This window comes from Salvelinus alpinus, chromosome 7 (genome assembly GCF_045679555.1).
Source record: "Salvelinus alpinus chromosome 7, SLU_Salpinus.1, whole genome shotgun sequence".
NCBI lineage: Eukaryota > Metazoa > Chordata > Actinopteri > Salmoniformes > Salmonidae > Salvelinus > Salvelinus alpinus.
Window position 1 is genome coordinate 58,597,604 of NC_092092.1, and position 18,436 is coordinate 58,616,039.

An 18,436-nucleotide genomic window follows, 5' to 3' on the forward strand; every position below is an offset into this window, starting at 1 on the left:
TGTGGGCTTGCTGGTGTGTCGGTAAAAACAAATATTTTATTTGGGAAGGGTAAGACAGTAGTTTTGGCAACAAAATTATTTTACTGTGCCAGGTCGTACACAGACTTTTATTGTCACACAACGTGGTCACCTGTTTATTCAAAGTGAGTAGCCTAACAATTCTTTACATGGCTCCACTTGCATTTGCAACCCAATTTAAAAAAAATAAGAATTCAATAGTTCAACACATAGGGTGACAGTGAGCAAAAATAATTATCACATTACAAATAAACAGAAAGTTGACAATAGTTTATAGGGTTATTGGTTAAAGATTCTGAGGTCATTTCAGCCCATTCTCTTATTACAGATTACGTTTGGAGCTGGCGAAATGTGGAAGCTATACCGTCCACTATGGGAAATGTGAGGGCCTATTACCATCTACTAAGCTTGCGGCTTGCTAGTGCGTTGTCGATGGGGATGGTGGATGGGTGTTTAAGCCACAGACTCCGGGTTCGAAGGTCTCGTATTCAATCCCAGTGCTAGACACTCATATTTTGTTTTAAGCCTTTGCCAAACATTAACCCTAACCATTCGGAATGAATGCCTAAACTTAAGGTTTAGTTTCCCTTTTGCGGAGTTTGACTGACATCTAAGATATGGCACCACATAATTAAAACATCAAGCCATGGCTTAATTCTATTACTGCAGTTACGCCACGAGTTCACGTTTTATTTGGAGATTGGATTGGGTAATTTCTGTCATTTAGCTATTAACATTGAAGCTGTGACACCTATTGTTATTCTTAGATGTATTTTTTCCTTGACATCGTCAAATAACTTAAGCATAGATCACTAACCTTTTTGATAATTTGGCATACAGATACTAGAGGCTATGAGTAACTTGGCCAAAAATAATGGCACCGATTGGTCTATAGGTGGCGCTGCTATAAGCAGTCTCACTTAAACCTTCATATCCGCCGTCCTGTTTGACCTACAGACTTGAAACATTGTAGGTAGATCTTTCCTTGTGCTGAACAAATTAGCCTTAAGGAGCCATAAGGTCCATCAGGATAGATTTTCCTCCATCTCGGACATTTTGGAAAACCTTTGAAAAACGTTGAAATAACACAAAATTCGGTATTTAGGCCTATGGTACATCTCCTAACTTAGTTTGGGATTTGTTAAAGAGATGGCTGAGTTATTGATAAATAAGGAAATCAGATTTTACGAGTCCATTTAAATCCTTTGTAAATCCAGTTCACAATGGCCTATCAACTTTGCCAATGGCAATGATGAACCATGTTAAGTTTGGCAATGATATCTTAAAAAAGAAGGAAACTATTAACAATTCACTTTTTTGACTATGTAACATCACGCTTAAAAGAATCAAAACAAATCTTCTTCTCATGGACTAAATGTCAGATTCACTCCGAATGTGGTCTTTGAACTCACAATAGTCTCTAAAGAGTTTGAGTGTCACGTCCTGATCTTAGTTCCTTTTCTATGTCTCTATTTTAGTTTGGTTAGGGCGTGAGTTGGGGTGGGCATTCTATGTTTTGTTCTGTGTGTTTTATTCTATGTTGTAGGTCTAGGTTTTCTGTTTCTATGGGTTTGGCCTGGTATGGTTCTCAATCAGAGGCAGCTGTCTATTGTTGTCTCTGATTGAGAGCCATACTTAGGTTGCCAGTTTTCCCACTATGATTTGTGGATAGTTGTTTTCTGTCTTTGTATTAGTTACCAGACGGAACTGTTTCAGTTGTTCTTTGTTTGTTTATTTTGTATTTTAATGTTCAGTGCATTTTAATAAAATGACGAACACTTACGACGCTGCACATTGGTACGATCCTTCCTACTCCTACTCAGACGAAGAGGAGATCCGTTACAGAACTACCCACCACCAACGGACCAAGCAGCATGGTAACAAGGAGCAGAGGGTTCTGGACTCCTGGACTTGGGAGGAGATATTGGACGATAAGGGACCCTGGAGTCAGGCTGGGGAATATCGCCGCCCCATAGAAGAACTGGAGGCAGCGAAAGCTGAGCGGCGGTGATATGAGGTAAGGCAGCGCAACAGGGGGGCACACAGGGAGATTGGCGGTGTCAGGCGATAGACCTGAGCGAACTCCCCATGCTTACCGAAAGCAGCGTTGTACTGGTCAGGCACCGTGTTATGCGGTGGAGCGCACGGTGTCGCCAGTACGCGCTCATAGCCCGGAGCGCTATAGGCCAGCCCCCCGCAAGTGCCATGCAAGAATGGGCATCCAGCCAGGGCGTATTGTGCCGGCTCAGCGTGTTTGGTCTCCGGTACGCCGTTTCGGCCCAGGGTATCTTACGCCTGCTCTGCGTGCTGTGTCTCTGGGGTGCTGGGAGGGTGCAGTGCGTCCTATGCCTGAGCTCCGCCCATGCCGGGTGAATGTGGGCGTTGAGCCTAAGGGAGAGGTGTGAGTGGTATGCACCAGAGCTCCAGTGCTCCCCCACAGCACGGTTCAACCTGTGCCTGCACTCTGGAGGGTCCGGGCTAAAGTGGTCATCCAGCCTGGAGGAGTGGTGCCAAGGCTGCGCACCAGGGCTCCAGTGCTCCCCCACAGCCCGGTCCATCCGGTGCCTCCTCCACGCACCAGGCCTACTGTAGGTCTCCCCAGCCTGGTGGGCCCTGTGGCAGTGCCACGCACCAGGCTGTCTCTCCGTCTCCTCCCTCCAGGTTCTCTCTCCAGTCAGGAGCTGCCAGAGTCGCCCGTCTGTCCTGAGCTGCCAGAGTCGCCCTTCACTCCGGAGCTGCCAGAGTCGCCCTTCACTCCGGAGCTGCCAGAGTCGCCCTTCACTCCGGCGCTGCCAGAGTCTCCCGTCTATTTGGGGCTCGCTGCAAGGGGCCCAGTCCGGGGTCGGTGGCGAGGGTCACCGCTCCAAAGGCGCCACCTAAGTGGGCCAAGACTATGGTGGAGTGGGGTCCACGTCCAAGGGCAAACAGGTCTGGAGTGAACCAAGGACTATATCTATTCCTAGTTCTATATTTTTTGAATGGGGCATGCTTATTTAAGATGGTGAGGAAGGCACTTTTAAAGAATAACCAGGCATCCTCTACTGACGGGATGAGATCAATGTCATTCCAGGATACCCCGGCCAGGTCGATTAGAAAGGCCTGCTCGCAGAAGTGTTTTAGGGAGCGTTTGACAGTGATGAGGGGTGGTCGTTTGGTCGCAGACCCATTACGGATGCAGGCAATGAGGCAGTGATCACTGAGATCTTGGTTGAAAACAGCAGAGGTGTATTTGGAGGGCGAGTTAGTTAGGATGATATCTATGAGGGTGCCCGTGTTTACGGATTTGGGGTTGTACCTGGTAGGTTCATTGATAATTTGTGTGAGATTGAGGGCATCAAGCTTAGATTGTAGGATAGCATAGATTCAAGGCATAGTGTACAGACAAAAGTAAGGTAGGATGTGAGTACATTGGAGGTAAACCTAGGCATTGAGTAATAATGAGAGAGATATAGTATCTGGAGACGTTAAAACCAGGTGATGTCATCACATATGTAGGAGGTGGAACAACATGGTTGGTTAAGGCATATTGAGCAGGGCTAGAGGCTCTACAGTGAAATATGACAGTAATCACTAACCAGGACAGTAATGGACGAGGCATATTGATATTAGAGACAGGCATGCGTAGCCAAGTGAACATATGGGTCCAGTGAGTGGTTGGGCTGGCTGGGGACACGGCGATTCAGATAGTTTGCAGGCCGGTGCTAACAAGCTTGCAGTTAGTAGGCCGGGGCAAGCAAGCTAGCAGTTAGCAGACCGGGGCTAGCAAGCTAGCAGTTAGTAGACCAGGGCTAGCAAGTAAGCAGAAGGGCCTTTGGGGGACGTCGCAATGGAGGTAAGTCTGTTTTTGCCTCTTCGTGCGGTGACGTCGATAGACCAGTCGTGGATTAGTAGGGTTCCAAGTAGCTCTAGGTAGCTAGCAGGCCGCGGTTAGCAGAATGGGTCTTCAGCGGACGTCGCGCCAGAGGGGCCTGTTGGAATCCTCGGGCAGATTATGTCGGTATTCCAGTCGTAGAGGATTGGCGGGATTCCGTGCTCCATACCGGCAGTAGAAGGGGTCCGGATATTGTAGCCCAGGAGTGGGCTTCGGTGGTAGCCCAGGAGCCCTAGCCGAGCTAGCTTCAGGCTAATTGGTGCTTGCTCCAGGATGGAAACGCTAGCCAGGAGTAGTCACCCGGGAATGCGGTTAGCTAATTGCGACGATCCAGATGAAAATGTTCAGAGTCTGCGGTAGGAATCCGAGGATATGGAGAGAAGAAAATAGGTCCGTTATGCTCTGGTTTGAGTCACGTTGTACGAACTGGCGAGAGCTTTCCGAGCTAAAGGTTAGCTGATGACCGCTAGCAGTGGTTTCCTGACTGATAGCTGGTAGGTAGTTAGCTGGCTAGCTTCAGTTGAGGGATTCCAGATCCGAAGTAAATAGAAATACTTTAGAAAAAAAAACTGATCCACGCCACATTGGGTGAGGTGGGTTGCAGGAGACTATTTAGAAGTTGAGGTTTAGGAAAATATTTTTAAAAGATATGCGTAGAAAAATATATAAAAGATATATACAACGGACACGCCAGGACAAAGACAAAGACGTATGACTGCTACGCCATCTTGGATTTCCAATATGATGTAGATGTCTGTACCAGAATTACAATTATAGCTGATAAATTATTATTCATACATGCAGCATAACAGACACTTTCTTACCTGGTCCATTTGAATGACGCATGTTGTAAAATTGTCACATCCCCTAAGACCATCAAATAAAGCCATGGGTTTTTTCTCCACATATGCCCTGAGGAAATACAATGGAGGGGTACTACCTAAATCATTTGCTGTTATGTGATTCCTCTTTCAATAGTCTGTACTGGGCAATAATACATTTTGTCACTTCTCTGAGTGGATATGTTACCTGTAATTGCTGAATCTCTTTGTCCTGGTCCCGTGCATTATTATCTCTCTAAACAGAGATAAACAATATTGAACATCTCATTCAACAATGGCTAAGAGAGGTTTGACAGAGACATCAAGGCTAAATTAACTCACCTGGTGTCTGCTCCTGTGGTCCTACGTGTCATTTGATCAGGTAGTCCTTTCAATCTGTGCAGCGCAGCCACATCAGACCTCAACTCATCCCAGTCTTTGTCCTCAAGTTCTACGGAAAGAAGTTAATATTGTTATTTTACACATTCTTTAAAAATCTGGAATACAAAAACTACACTAAATGATACCCACTTTTAAACTTGATTGTGAAAACAGCACTTCTTACCAAACTCTTTTGTTAGTCCAAGGATACACAAAAGGAGCATGACCTTTGGTGCACCTTGAAATCCTTGTCCCGCCATTACAACTCCTGCCAAAACATTTGACAGTGAAACATACAGGTCAAATACACTCTTAGAAAAAAGGATTCTAAAAGGGTTCTTCCGCTGTCTCCATAGAACCCTTTTTGGTTCCAGGTAGAACCCTTTTGGGTTCCAGATAGAACCCTCTGTGAAAAGGGTTCTACATAGAACCCCAAAATGTTCTACCTGGAACCAAAACGCGCTCTTTAAAGGGTTCTCCTATGGGGACAGCCAAGAACCCTTTTAGGTTCTAGTTAGCACTTTTTTTTCTTCAAGAGTGTAGGCAGTGGGATCACAGTTTGTTAATCTGAAATAAATAATTTCCACCGTAGCCCACAGACATCCCTTAGAACGTTGGTTTCACTTTTGGTTTATGTGGGAAATCCCCCAAAACAGGAAATAACACATTGGCTCTGAAGTGTGAATAACATCTGAAACACAAGTCCAGTCCTGTCACATACACCACCTTTCTGTCTTTGTCTTCAGTTATGGTTGCAAAGTCAAATGATAAAGTTCAACAAAACGTTTGGGTTATGGATGTAACCTTGTTTCTCTGAGTAGAGTGACGAGTTGCCAAACGACCTATGGGAACTCCTTCCCCTTCTTGCGACCTGATTGAGATGCTTAATATCAAAGATGTTTACAGTCATCAGAAGTTCCCATAGGTTGTTTGGCGACCGGTTACGAAATCGAAAGAGAACCCTTATTTTTGAATATGAAAAGAAAACAATTGAGTAATACTATCAATAGTATCAATGTTATGTTTGTTCAGCTTTTACTCAAAAAAAGCTATGAAAGAAAAGGGAAAACTGCCTATGCCAATCAACAACAGCCTATGGACTGTATAAGAAAATATCATATACAGTTACATTTTCAGTAAACGATCAGTCAAGTAAACCAGTCACTATTATTATAATTTTATCTCATATGGTCACTAAATTGTTATTTAGGAATATGGTCGTACCATATTACTTAAATCCCGTTCTTACTGCACCCCTTTGATTTGAATGAAACCTTCCATACATGTTTGCCCATAGTAGAAGTGGCCAGAAATATACTTTTTGGACCTGAATGCCAAAACATTCAGGTTATAGTGGTGTTCAAAGTTGAGCTATTTTTCAGTTTTGACTAGGTGATATACAGCTACAAGTTATGCACAGTTGTGGAAAAAGTACCCAATTGTCATACTTGAGTAAAAGTAAAGACACCTTAATAGAAAATGACTCATCTAAAAGTAAAAGTCACCCAGTAAAATACTACTTGAGTAAAAGTCAAAGTATTTGGTTTTAAATATACTTTAGTATCAAAAGTAAATGTAATTGCTAAAATATACTTTGTATCAAAAGTAAAAGTATAAATCATTTCAAATTCCTTATATTAAATGTCACGCCTTAGAGATCCTTTTTATGTCTCTATTTGGTTTGGTCAGGGTGTGATTTGGGGTGGGTATTCTATGTTCTATTATTTGTATTTCTATGTTTTGGCCGGGTAGGGTTCTCAATCAGGGACAGCTGTCTATTGTTGTCTCTGATTGAGAACCATACTTAGGTAGCCCTTTTTCCCACCTGTCTTTGTGGGAAGTTTATGGCGCAAATCCTTTAGCGTCACGGTTTGTTTTTGGTAGTGTTTGTTTTGTCGGCGTATTCACTTAAATAAAGGACTATGTATGTTTACCACGCTGCGCTTTGGTCCACCTCCTTCAACAGCTGTGACATTAAGCAAACCAGAGGCACCGGTTTCTTAGTTATAAAATTTACGGATAGCCAGGGGCACATTCCAAAACTCAGACATAATTTACATACACATGAAGCATGTGTGTTTAGTGAGTCCACCAGATCAGAAGCAGTAGGGATGAACATGGATGCTCTCTTGATAAGTGCATGATTTTGACAATTTTCCTGTCCTGCTAAGCATTCAAAATGTAACTAGTAAAAGGTGAAAATATTGTCACTTACCTTGATCCTGGCCTGGATTCGAAGATACATTAAGTTTGTCTGAAAGTAGTTTCTCTGAATAAGCTCCCTTAAACCATGCACTTACTGGATATTGGGGGATACAGTCAAAACAGAAGTGAAAGTGGGAACCTGAAACAGAAGTGAAAGTGGGAACCTACTACAGACCATTTCATATCTACACACCATCTACACACCATAACCACTGTTTCCTACCAGAAAAATGTGATACCCTAAAGTGTTGTGTATTAACGCACCCCAATTCAGAAGAAAACTGAAGCAAGGATGGCTTGACTGCGTTTTGCGAGTGTCGGCTTACTTGACCGCAATTAAATACCCAGTGACATAGGCTTGTCAAGGTACAGTATATTAAACTTCTAATTTGCAAGACCCATAGACATACACTATGTACACAAAGGTATTTGAACACCCCTACAAATTAGTGGATTCGGCTATTTCAGCCACACCCTTTGCTGACAGGTGTATAAAATCAAGCACACAGCCATGCAATCTCCATAGACATACAGCCATGCAATCTCCATAGACAAACATTGGCAGTAGAATGGCCTTACTGAAGAGCTCAGTGACTTTCAACGTGGCACCCTCATAGGATGCCACGTTTCCAACAAGTTAGTTTGTCAAATTTCTGCACTGCTAGAGCTGCCCCGGTCAACTGTAAATGCTGTTATTGTGAAGTTGAAACGTCTAGGCGCAACAACAGCTCAGCCGCTAAGTGGTAGGCCACACAAGCTCACCGAACGGGACGACTGAAAGCGCTGCGTTAATCAAATCCGGTATCAGGATAAATAAAAAGCAAGGTCTGCTAACTTTCTTTAATTATGTTTAATTAACGCAAACAATAAATGGCAAATGCAATTTTCGTATATACGGGTTCACTGTATCACCGCGCAGGGTTGAACAGAGAACTGGCATGAAGTACGTATACAGCTGTTCTTATACCGTGATGACGTAGTTCCAACCCATCTGTTGGCCTATCACAGTAGAGGCTGAGCGTGGTTTAAACTTTGCTCAGCCTATCGCCGGTACTCAGACTGGTACTCAGCCTATCGCCGGTACACAGACCCAGTCACTGGTCCCAGTCTCTCAGATGTGCGCATCTGGTCGTTGGGTAGATTAGATCCATCTTGTGCCGCTACACTCAAACAGTTCCTTATATGGTATTGTCCAGTGTCCTAACCTCCCTGGTTGGCCTGGAGATATGCACCCCTCCCCTCTCCAGATTGACCACAGCTTTTGTAGCAAGTCACTCTGTTGCTCAGTCTTTACACACACACACACATCTGCATTGTTTGTGTGTGTGTAACAAAACAATATTCATCTTCATACAATATGGTAGCAGGCTATAGTGCATAAGCATAAATCCTAACACCACCGAGTGCTGAAGCACGTAGCTTGTAAAAATAATCTGTCCTCAGTTGCAACACTCACGACCGAGTTTCAAACTGCCTCTGGAAGCAACGTCAGCACAGTAAGTGTTTGTCGGGAGGTCATTAAATGGGTTTCCAGCCGCACACAAGCCTAAGATCACCATGCACAATGCCAAGCGTCGGCTGGAGTTGTATAAAGCTCGCCGCCATTGAACTCTGGAGCAGTGAAAACGCGTTCTCTGGAGCTTCACCATTTGGCAGTCCGACAGACGAATCTGGGTTTGGCGGATGCAAGGTACCGTTACCTGCCCCAATGCATAGTGCCAACTGTAGAGTTTGGTGGAGGAGGAATAATGGTCTGGGGCTGTTTTTCATGGTTCGGTCAAGGCCCCTAAGTTCCAGTGAATGGAAATCTTAACGCTACAGAATACAATGACGTTCTAGACAAGTCTGTGCTTCGAAATTTGTGGCAACAGTTTGGGGAAGATCCTTTCCTGTTTCAGCATGACAATGCCCCTGTGCACAAAGCGAGGTCCATACAGAAATGGTTTGTCGAGATCGGTGTGTAGAAAATTGAATGGCCTGCACAGAGCCCTGACCTCAACCCCAATCGAACACCTTTGGGATTAATTTGAACGCTGACTGAGCCAGACGTAATCGCCCAACATCAGTGCCCGACCTCACTAATGCTCTTGTAGCTGAATGGAAGCAAGTCCCCGCAGCAATGTTCCAATATTTAGTGGAAAGCCTTCCCAGCAGAGTGGAGTGGAAGCTGTTAACCTTTATTTAACGAGGAAAGTCAGTCAAGAACAAATTCTTAGTTACAATGACAGCCTTCCAGGGAACAATGTGTTAACTGCTTTGTTCAGACCAACAGATTTTTACCTGGCGCAGCTCAGGGATTCAAGCCAGCAACCTTTCAGTTACTGGCCCAACACTCTAACCACTAGGCTAACTTGGCAGCTCTGGGTTTGATCCAGCAACACTTTTGGTTACTGGCCCAACGTGCTAACCACTAGGCTACCTGCCACCTCAGCAAAGAGGCGACCAACTCTATATTAATGTTCGACGAGCAGGTATCCACATACTTTTGGTCATGTAGTGTATGTCTGGGGTGCAATGTCCCCTGGTGGTCATTAAGTAGTATGGTAAAGCTGGGATATTAACTAACAACATTTTAGTCATTTAGCAGATGCTCTCATCCAGAGCGATTTACAGTAGCGAGTGCATATATTAATGGCGTTGCAAGCACCACTAATTGGGGACACAAAAAAATCTGAATTCATCATGAGGGTCTGCATACCCACAACCATACACAATGTAAAATACCTGGTGATTTCAGTACCATAAAAAAGGTTTTTACTTTTAAATTACCGTTTATATTTGTAGTTTTTCCCTCGCTCTACTTTTTTCATTCAACTTTTTCACCCCGTACGCTTTATCTGGACGTGGTTCGTCAGGACCTCCACCAGCCGAAGCTAAGTAGTAACATTAACATGACGCCTTGTAATTGCAGTCGCTGTACTCATAATATACAGGAGAACGATCGCCTTATGGCGAGGATAGCCGACCGAAACTTTCAACCGGTTCTCCCCATTAAGCAACGGGTCGGAGTCCGAGGCCGAGAATTCTCTGGTCTCTACTCCTCCTGTTACGGGATCTGAGACGCCGAAGCCTCCAACCATTAGCTCTGACAAATTGAAAAACCTAGTCATTGGGGACTCCATTACCCACAGTATTAGACTTAAAATGAATCATCCAGCGATCATACACTGTTTACCAGGGGGCAGGTCTACCGACGTTAAGGCTAATCTGAAGATGGTGCTGGCTAAAGCTAAAACTGGCGAGTGTAGAGAGTATAGAGATATTGTTATCCACGTCGGCACCAACGATGTTAGGATGAAACAGTCAGAGGTCACCAAGCGCAACATAGCTTCAGCGTGTAAATCAGCTAGAAAGATGTGTCGGCATTGAGTAATTGTCTCTGGCCCCCTCCCAGTTAGGGGGAGTGATGAGCTCTACAGCAGTCTCACAACTCAATCGCTGGTTGAAAACTGTTTTCTGCCCCTCCCAAAAGATAGAATTTGTAGATAATTGGCCCTCTTTCTGGGACTCACCCACAACAGGACCAAGTCTGGCCTGTTGAGGAGTGACAGATTCCATCCTAGCTGGAGGGGTGCTCTCATCTTATCTACGAACATAGACAGGGCTCTAATTCCTCTAGCTCCACATTGAGATAGGGTGCAGGCCAGGCAGCAGGCTGTTAGCCAGCCCGCCAGCTTAGTGGAGCCTGCCACTAGTACAGTCAGTGTAGTCAGCTCAGCTATCCCCATTGAGACTGTGTCTGTGGCTCGATCTAGGTTGGACAAAACTAAACATGCCGGTGTTCGCCTTAGCAATCTCACTGGAATAAACTTCAGTTAGTTAGTTGAACCAAAAAATCTGATCATATTACTCCAGTGCTAGCTTCTCTACACTGGCTTCCTGTTAAGGCTAGAGCTGATTTCAAGGTTTTACTGTTGACCTACAAAGCATTACATGGGCTTGCTCCTACCTATCTTTCCAATTTGGTCCTGCCGTACATATCTACACGTATGCTGCGGTCACAAGACGCAGGCCTCCTTACTGTCCCTAGAATTTCTAAGCAAACAGCTGAAGGCAGGGCTTTCTCCTATTGAGCTCAATTTTTATGGAATGGTCTGCCTATCCATGTGAGAGACGCAGACTCGGTCTCAACCTTTGTCTTTAGTGATGACCCATCTCTTCAGTAGGTCCTATGATTGAGTGTAGTCTGGCCCAGGAGTGTGAAGGTGAACGGAAAGGCACTGGAGCAACGAATTGCCCTTGCTGTCTCTGCCTGGCCGGTTCCCCTCTCTCCACTGGGATTCTCTGCCTCAAACCCTATTACAGGGGCTGAGTCACTGGCTTACTGGTGCTCTTCCATTCTGTCCCTAGGAGGGGTGCGTCACTTGAATGGGTTGTCCGGGTTGGCGCCCCCCCTGGGTTGTGCCGTGGAGGAGATCTTCGTGGGCTATACTCAGCCTTGTCTCAGGAAGGTAATATGGTGGTTGAAGATATCCCTCTAGTGGTGTGGGGGCTGTGCTTTGGCAAAGTGGGTGGGGTTATATCCTGCCTGTTTGGCCCTGTCCGGGGGTATTGTCGGACGGGGCCACAGTGTCTCTCGACCCCTCCTGTCTCAGCTTCCAGTACTTATGCTGCAATAGTTTGTGTCGGGGGGCTAGGGTCAGTCTGTTATATCTGGAGAATTTCTTCTGTCTTATCCGGTGGCCTGTGTCAGGATTTACCTAGGGGTCATGATTGGGGTTGTACAAATGTTTGGTGTATTAGAATAATTGATTATGCTTATGTTATATTAATAGAAGGGGAGGGGTTATAAGACCCTCCCTCCTTACATTTATAGGGTCATAGACTACAGATTAACAATACAAATTCATTGTAGAGGTTTAGTATTCCACAATTGTTTTTAGTTCTCTCTATTTCATTATGAAGAGGCCCCTCTGAGTAATGTGTGACTGTGAAGAAGGAGCTCTGCAGTGGAGTAGAGGAGATAAGGATAGTCAAACATTCCACAAGAAATCAGCTTTGGGGAGTGGACGTTTACTGCTAAGTTTAACATAACACTAAAAGCCATTGTTTATACAGGGTTTTGGTCTCAGGAGTAAAAAGTTAATGACTAGTTAGTGACATCACTAAGGCGGGACTTCGGTTTAATAAAACAACTTGAGACCTTTTGTTTGATGCAGAACTTACATGCGTGCTATGTTCCTGTTTGTCAACTTCTGTCTGCAATTGCATTAATAAAGGTTTTTGAATGATTTAATTAAAGATATTGTCATAATGCTAATTTCACCAATGAACCAATGATTGACAAAAAAGGACGTAAGGTAAGTACACCCTAACACCTGTGTGAATTTAAGTATGCTCTCTCTAATTCTCTCTTTCTCTCTTTCATAGGACCTGAGCCCTAGGACCATGCCTCAGGACTACCTGGCCTGATGACTCCTTGCTGTCCCCAGTCCACCTGGTCATGCTGCTGCTCCAGTTTCAACTCTTCTGCCTGCGGCTATGGAACCCTGACCAGTTCACCGGACGTGCTACCTGTCCCAGACCTGCTGTTTTCAACTCTCTAGAGACAGCAGGAGCGGTAGAGATACTCTGAATGATCAGCTATGAAAAGCCAACTGACATTTACTCCTGAGGTGCTGACCAGTTGCACCCTCTACAACCACTGTAATTATTATTATTTGACCCTGCTGGTCATCTATGAACATTTGAACATCTTGGCCATGTTCTGTTATAATCTCTACCCGGCACAGCCAGAAGAGAACTTGCCACCCCTCATACCCTGGTTCCTCCCTAGGGAGTTTTTGCCTAGCCACCGTGCTTCTACACCTGCATTGCTTGCTGTTTGGGGTTTTAGGCTGGGTTTCTGTACAGCACTTTGTGACATCAGCTGATCTAAGAAGGGCTTTATAAATACATTTGATTGATTGATTGTTCAGGGGCAGAACAACAGATGTTTACCTTGTCAGCTAGGGGATTCGATCTAGCAACCTTTCAGTTACTGGCCCAAGGCTCTAACCACTAGGCTACCTGCCACCTTAGCAAGAAAGCATCCCAGTAATTGTTCTGAAACATTGTCTTTTCCAATGAGCACTGCAGAACAGAGCTGACCATTGACACCAAAGACAGATACCAAAGATACATATTGATCTAAAACCAATCCTTATCTTTACATACTGTATACACAGAAACACTTTATGCCTCTAAATGGAATAAACATGGACATTCTCATATTACAGCTAAACAGCTAAAAACATCTATGTTTACTTATGTTTTTATTTTACACAGGATGTTGACTGTACATGCATTTCACAACACAATAGCTGTGTCCCCTCAGTCTAAAATGGATTAATGTCCTTGTCAGTCTCTTGACTTGAAAGGTGAAACTATGGTACTTGGTGAATACCTATCCAATCCTTTCATTTACTAGTGGTCATGAAGGAGAGGAGAGAAGGAAAGGAAGCCATTATGAGGATTGGAACACAGCCATTCAGGAACCACAGGTGAAATCAACACAGTGGGTGTGTCTAACAGGCCATGAGGACCCAAGTGTCTAGGACTCTATTCATTCAAGCCAATCGTGCCCTCTTCAAGACTTTCTTGCTGTGTTTGGACCATTATAGTTTGTTGGTGATGTGGACAGCAAGGAACTTGAAGCTCTCAACCTACTCTGTCCTCCTTTTCTTGTAGTCCACGACCATCTCCTTTGTCTTGCTCACGTTGAGGAAGAGATTGTTGTCCTGGCACCACACTGTCGGTATCAGACCTGCCACCGTTGTGTCATCAGCAAACTTAATGATGGTGTTGGAGTCGTGCTTGGCCACGCAGTCGTGGGTAAACAGGGAGTACAGGAGAGGACTAAGCACGCACCCCTGAGAGACCCAGTGTTGAAGATCATTGTGGCAGATGTGTTGTTGCCTACCCATACCACCTTGGGGCGGCCCGTCAGGAAGTCCAGCATCCAGTTGCAGAGGGAGGTGTTGTCCCAGGGTCCTTAGCTTAGTGATGAGCTTTTTGGGCACTATGGTGTTGAATGCTGAGCTGTAGTCAATCAACAGCATTCTCACATAGGTGTTGCTTTTGTCCAGGTGTGAAAGGGCAGTGTGGCTTGCGATTGAGATTGCGTCATCTGTGGATCTGTTGGGGCGGTATGTGAATTGGAGTGGGTCTAGGGTTTCTGGGATGATGGTGTTGATGTGAGCCATGACCAGCCTTTCAAAGCACTGCAGGGCTACAGACGTGAGTGTTACGGGGCGGTAGTAATTTAGGCTGGTTACTTCGCTTTCTTGGGCACAGTGACTATGGTGGTCTGCTTGAAACATGTAGGTATTACCCACTCGGTCAGGGAAAGGTTGAAAATGTCAGTGAAGACACTTGCCAGTTGGTCAGCGTATACATTGAGTACATGTCCTGAAAATCCGTCTGGCCCCACGGCCTGTTTAAAGAATGTTGACCTGTTTAAAGGTCTTCCTCACATTGGCTACGGAGAGCGTGATCACACAGTCGGCTGGAACAACTGGTGCTCTCGTGCATGCTTCAGTGATGCTTGCCTCGAAGCGAGCATAAAAGGCATTTAGCCCGTCTGGTAGGCTTGCGTCACTGGGCAGCTTGTGGCTGGGTTTCCCTTTAAAGTCCGTAATAGTCTGCAAGCACTGCCACATCCAACGAGCGTCAGAGCCAGTGCAGTAGGATGTAGGTAGTTATATGATCACACTGGAAATAGATAATGTGTTGTATTACTTGTGAGGCACAGCTAAGTGAGCATAATAATATGTTTTTATATTTTTTTTACTGGACTGATGGCCTGCATCTGATGGTCAGTCTGAGGGGGGACAGCGGTGAGGCTGCCTCTCACCCGACTCACCGTCCCTCTTCCCTCCACTGAGAAAAGGGGACACAGTCTTCCAGTTGATGGCGCAACTCAAGTTGCACTGCATTATTTCTGTTTCATGCACCAATTCATGTTTTTACTCCTATGACCAGAGAAAGTGAAATATTCCTTGATATTAAAAAAGACAAGCCACTAATACTTTGCTATACTCATTCATTGCAGCTGCAGTGCTGGTTCTAGCGTGTGGAAGTAGGGAGAACGCGAATGTTATGGCTTATAAAGGTGTTGAACAAAGTGTTGACAGTGCTGAATAACAACTTAAACATGAACTTACACATAAAAACAGCAGCTCTTTGCTGTATCTGTTGAGTCTCTCGTCATGGTTTTAAACGTTTTTAAATCTTACAGTATCAACTTACCTGTGCGTTCAAGGCTTTTTACAGTTTATTGCTCGAGGAAACTGTTCAGACACTGTGATCTAAGCTATCTGATTGGCCTTTAGGTGCAATTGATTTGTTCTCTGGGCCTGCCGGGTAGGTGGAGTTCTTCCTTCAGACACATGAAATGGTTCAAAATGGGAACACTTTTCCTTTCCAGTGCTAGGGCTGGTGAATCAAAGGCACCTACTGCCAACAGCGCGAAATGGATAAAAAAAATAGGAATGCAAGGCTTTATTGTTGTTTTTTTACAGAAATGTTTGGTGATCGACTAGGAATGCCTTGGAGATTGAACAGCGATCAACTGTTTGGTAACCGCTGGTGTAATTGAATAATTGTCAACCTAAAATATTGTCATATAATTATAAGTACAGTTTATACGGGTTTTATATACATTTTCTGTATAGATAGCTTTTAAAATATACAGTTGAAGTCAGAAGTTTACATACACTTAGGTTGGAGTCATTAAAACTCATTTTTCAACCACTCCACAAATTTCTTGTTAACAAACTATAGTTTTGGCAAGTCGGTTAGGACATCTACTTTGTGCATGACACAAGTAATTTTTCCAACAATTGTTTACAGACAGATCATTTCACTTATAATTCACTGTATCACAATTCCAGTGGGTCAGAAGTTTACATACACTAAGTTGAATGTGCCTTTAAACAGCTTGGAAAATTCCAGAAAATGATGTCATGGCTTTAGAAATTGTAGACCTCCACAAGTCTGGTTCATCCTTGAGAGCAATTTCCAAACGCCTGAAAGTACCACGTTCATCTGTGCAAACAATAGTACGCAAGTATAAACACCATGGGACCACGCAGCCGTCATACCGCTCAGAAAGGAGAGGCGTTCTGTCTCCTAGAGATGAACGTACTTTGGTGCGAAAAGTGCAAATCAATCCCAGAACAGCAGCAAAGGACCTTGTGAAGATGCTGGAGGAAACAGGTACAAAATTATCTAAATCCACAGTAAAACGAGTCCTAAATCGACATAACCTGAAAGGCCGCTCAGCAAGGAAGAAGCCACTGCTCCAAAACCGCCATAAAAAAGCCAGACTACGGTTCGCAACTGCACATGGGGACAAGGATCATACTTTTTTGAGAAATGTCCTCTGGTCTGAAGAAACAAAAATAGGACTATTTGGCCATAATGACCATCGTTATGTTTGGAGGTAAAAGGGGGAGGCTTGCAAGCCAAAGAACACCATCCCAACCGTGAAGCACGGGGGTGGCAGCATCATGTTGTGGGGGTGCTTTGCTGTAAGAGGGACTGATGCACTTCACAAAATAGATGGCATCATGAGGGAGGAAAATTATGTGTCTATATTGAAGCAACATCTCAAGACATCAGTCAGGAAGTTAAAGCTTGGTCGCAAATGGGTCTTCCAAATGGACAATGACCCCAAGCATACTTCCAAAGTTGTGCCAAAATGGCTTAAGGACAACAAAGTCAAGGTATTGGAGTGGCCATCGCAAAGCCCTGACCTCAATCCTATAGAACATTTGTGGGCAGAACTGAAAAAGTGTGTGCGAGCAAGGAGGCCTACAAACCTGACTCAGTTACACCAGCTCTGTCAGGAGGAATGGGCCAAAATTCACCCAACTTTTTTGGGAAGCTTGTGGAAGGCTAACCGAAACGTTTGACCCAGGTTAAACAATTTAAAGGCAATGCTACCAAATACTAATTGAGTGTATGTAAACTTCTGACCCACTGGGAATGTGATGAAAGAAATAAAAGCTGAAATAAATCATTCTCTCTGCTATTATTCTGACATTTCATATTCTTAAAATAAAGTGGTGATCCTAACTGACCTAAGACAGGGAATTTTTACTCGGGTTAAATGTCAGGAATTGTAAAAAGCTGAGTTTAAATGAATTTGGCTTAGGTGTATGTAAACTTCCGACTTCAACGGTATGTAAACAAACCATAAATGTCAACATTTTGATTAAAAAGCTGTGAGTTTTCTTAAAAAGCTGTGAGTGCTATTATATATGATACAATATCAGTACTTGCATTTACAACTTGTCTAACTCCTATCTCAACTGATTTCAGCCAGTGTATGGCTGTGGATTGACAGCATTGTTTGAATGGAATGTTGGCATATTGGCAGTTAATAAAAAATACAAATAAATTATAATTCATCTAAAACTGTTCGGCTATCTCGCTAACAAAACACAGAGTGCAAATAAATTATTTGAATTCATTATTTTACACAAGCTTATCACAGCACTGGCAAACCATGTTTGACCAACTCCCTGACCAAAATGGCTGACATTTATCCTATTGTGAGAAGTTCATTCTAGTTTTCTAATTCTATGGTTGTTACCATATTTTTAAGCTTGATACATTGATACAGAAGTCATAATGAGCGAATGCGGTGTGTGTCCACTATATAAGGACAATGTAACTCCTGTCTGTTTTCATGATTGGTCATTGCAATCTACTTGTTTTTTAAATTTGTATTGTTATTATTACCCCTGAATTACCTTTATGTAATAGTCTATACTGTAGGCCTTATATGCCTATTTAGCATTAGCATACTTTTGCTCTAATAGGCTACTAAATAAGCTCAAAAAGAAACAGCTGACAAAGTTAACGCCATAACCACAGACCAAGCTGCCCATATGCTTCCTAAATAATTAATGACATGCTGTAGTATGGTGGACTGACTTGAAAAGTTACCTTGGCGACAACTGGATGCCTAGTATGATTAGGTTCTATTTTCTAAAGGCTCTGTGTGAGTCACATCTTTTTACAAACCCCTAGTGCTAGGCTTTCCAATACTGTCATCTGCTGTTCAGTTCAACACATGCCACATCCATGCTGAAAGGAAACTGGTAAGTTCAAGCATAGATGTATAATAGGGTAGAAATAAGTCAAAAAAAGA

General features: G+C 43.9%; 1 protein-coding gene across 2 annotated transcripts in view; it reads right to left on the reverse strand.

Annotated features, from left to right (window-relative positions):
• Window positions 1–7,439, reverse strand: part of LOC139581325 (uncharacterized) — a 33,722-nt gene extending 26,283 nt beyond the window's left edge. The window contains exons 1-5 of one of the 2 annotated variants that reach the window (XM_071410946.1): window positions 7,307–7,439; window positions 5,276–5,359; window positions 5,053–5,161; window positions 4,919–4,966; window positions 4,714–4,801 (exon numbers count right to left, since the gene is read on the reverse strand). In XM_071410946.1, coding sequence (XP_071267047.1) covers window positions 4,714–4,801; window positions 4,919–4,966; window positions 5,053–5,161; window positions 5,276–5,351 — 321 coding nt within the window. In that variant the 5' untranslated portion in view covers window positions 5,352–5,359; window positions 7,307–7,439. The remainder of the gene's footprint in view (window positions 1–4,713; window positions 4,802–4,918; window positions 4,967–5,052; window positions 5,162–5,275; window positions 5,360–7,306) is intronic. The other variant, XM_071410947.1, reaches the window with a different exon arrangement.
• Between the last annotated feature and the right edge of the window lie 10,997 nt (window positions 7,440–18,436).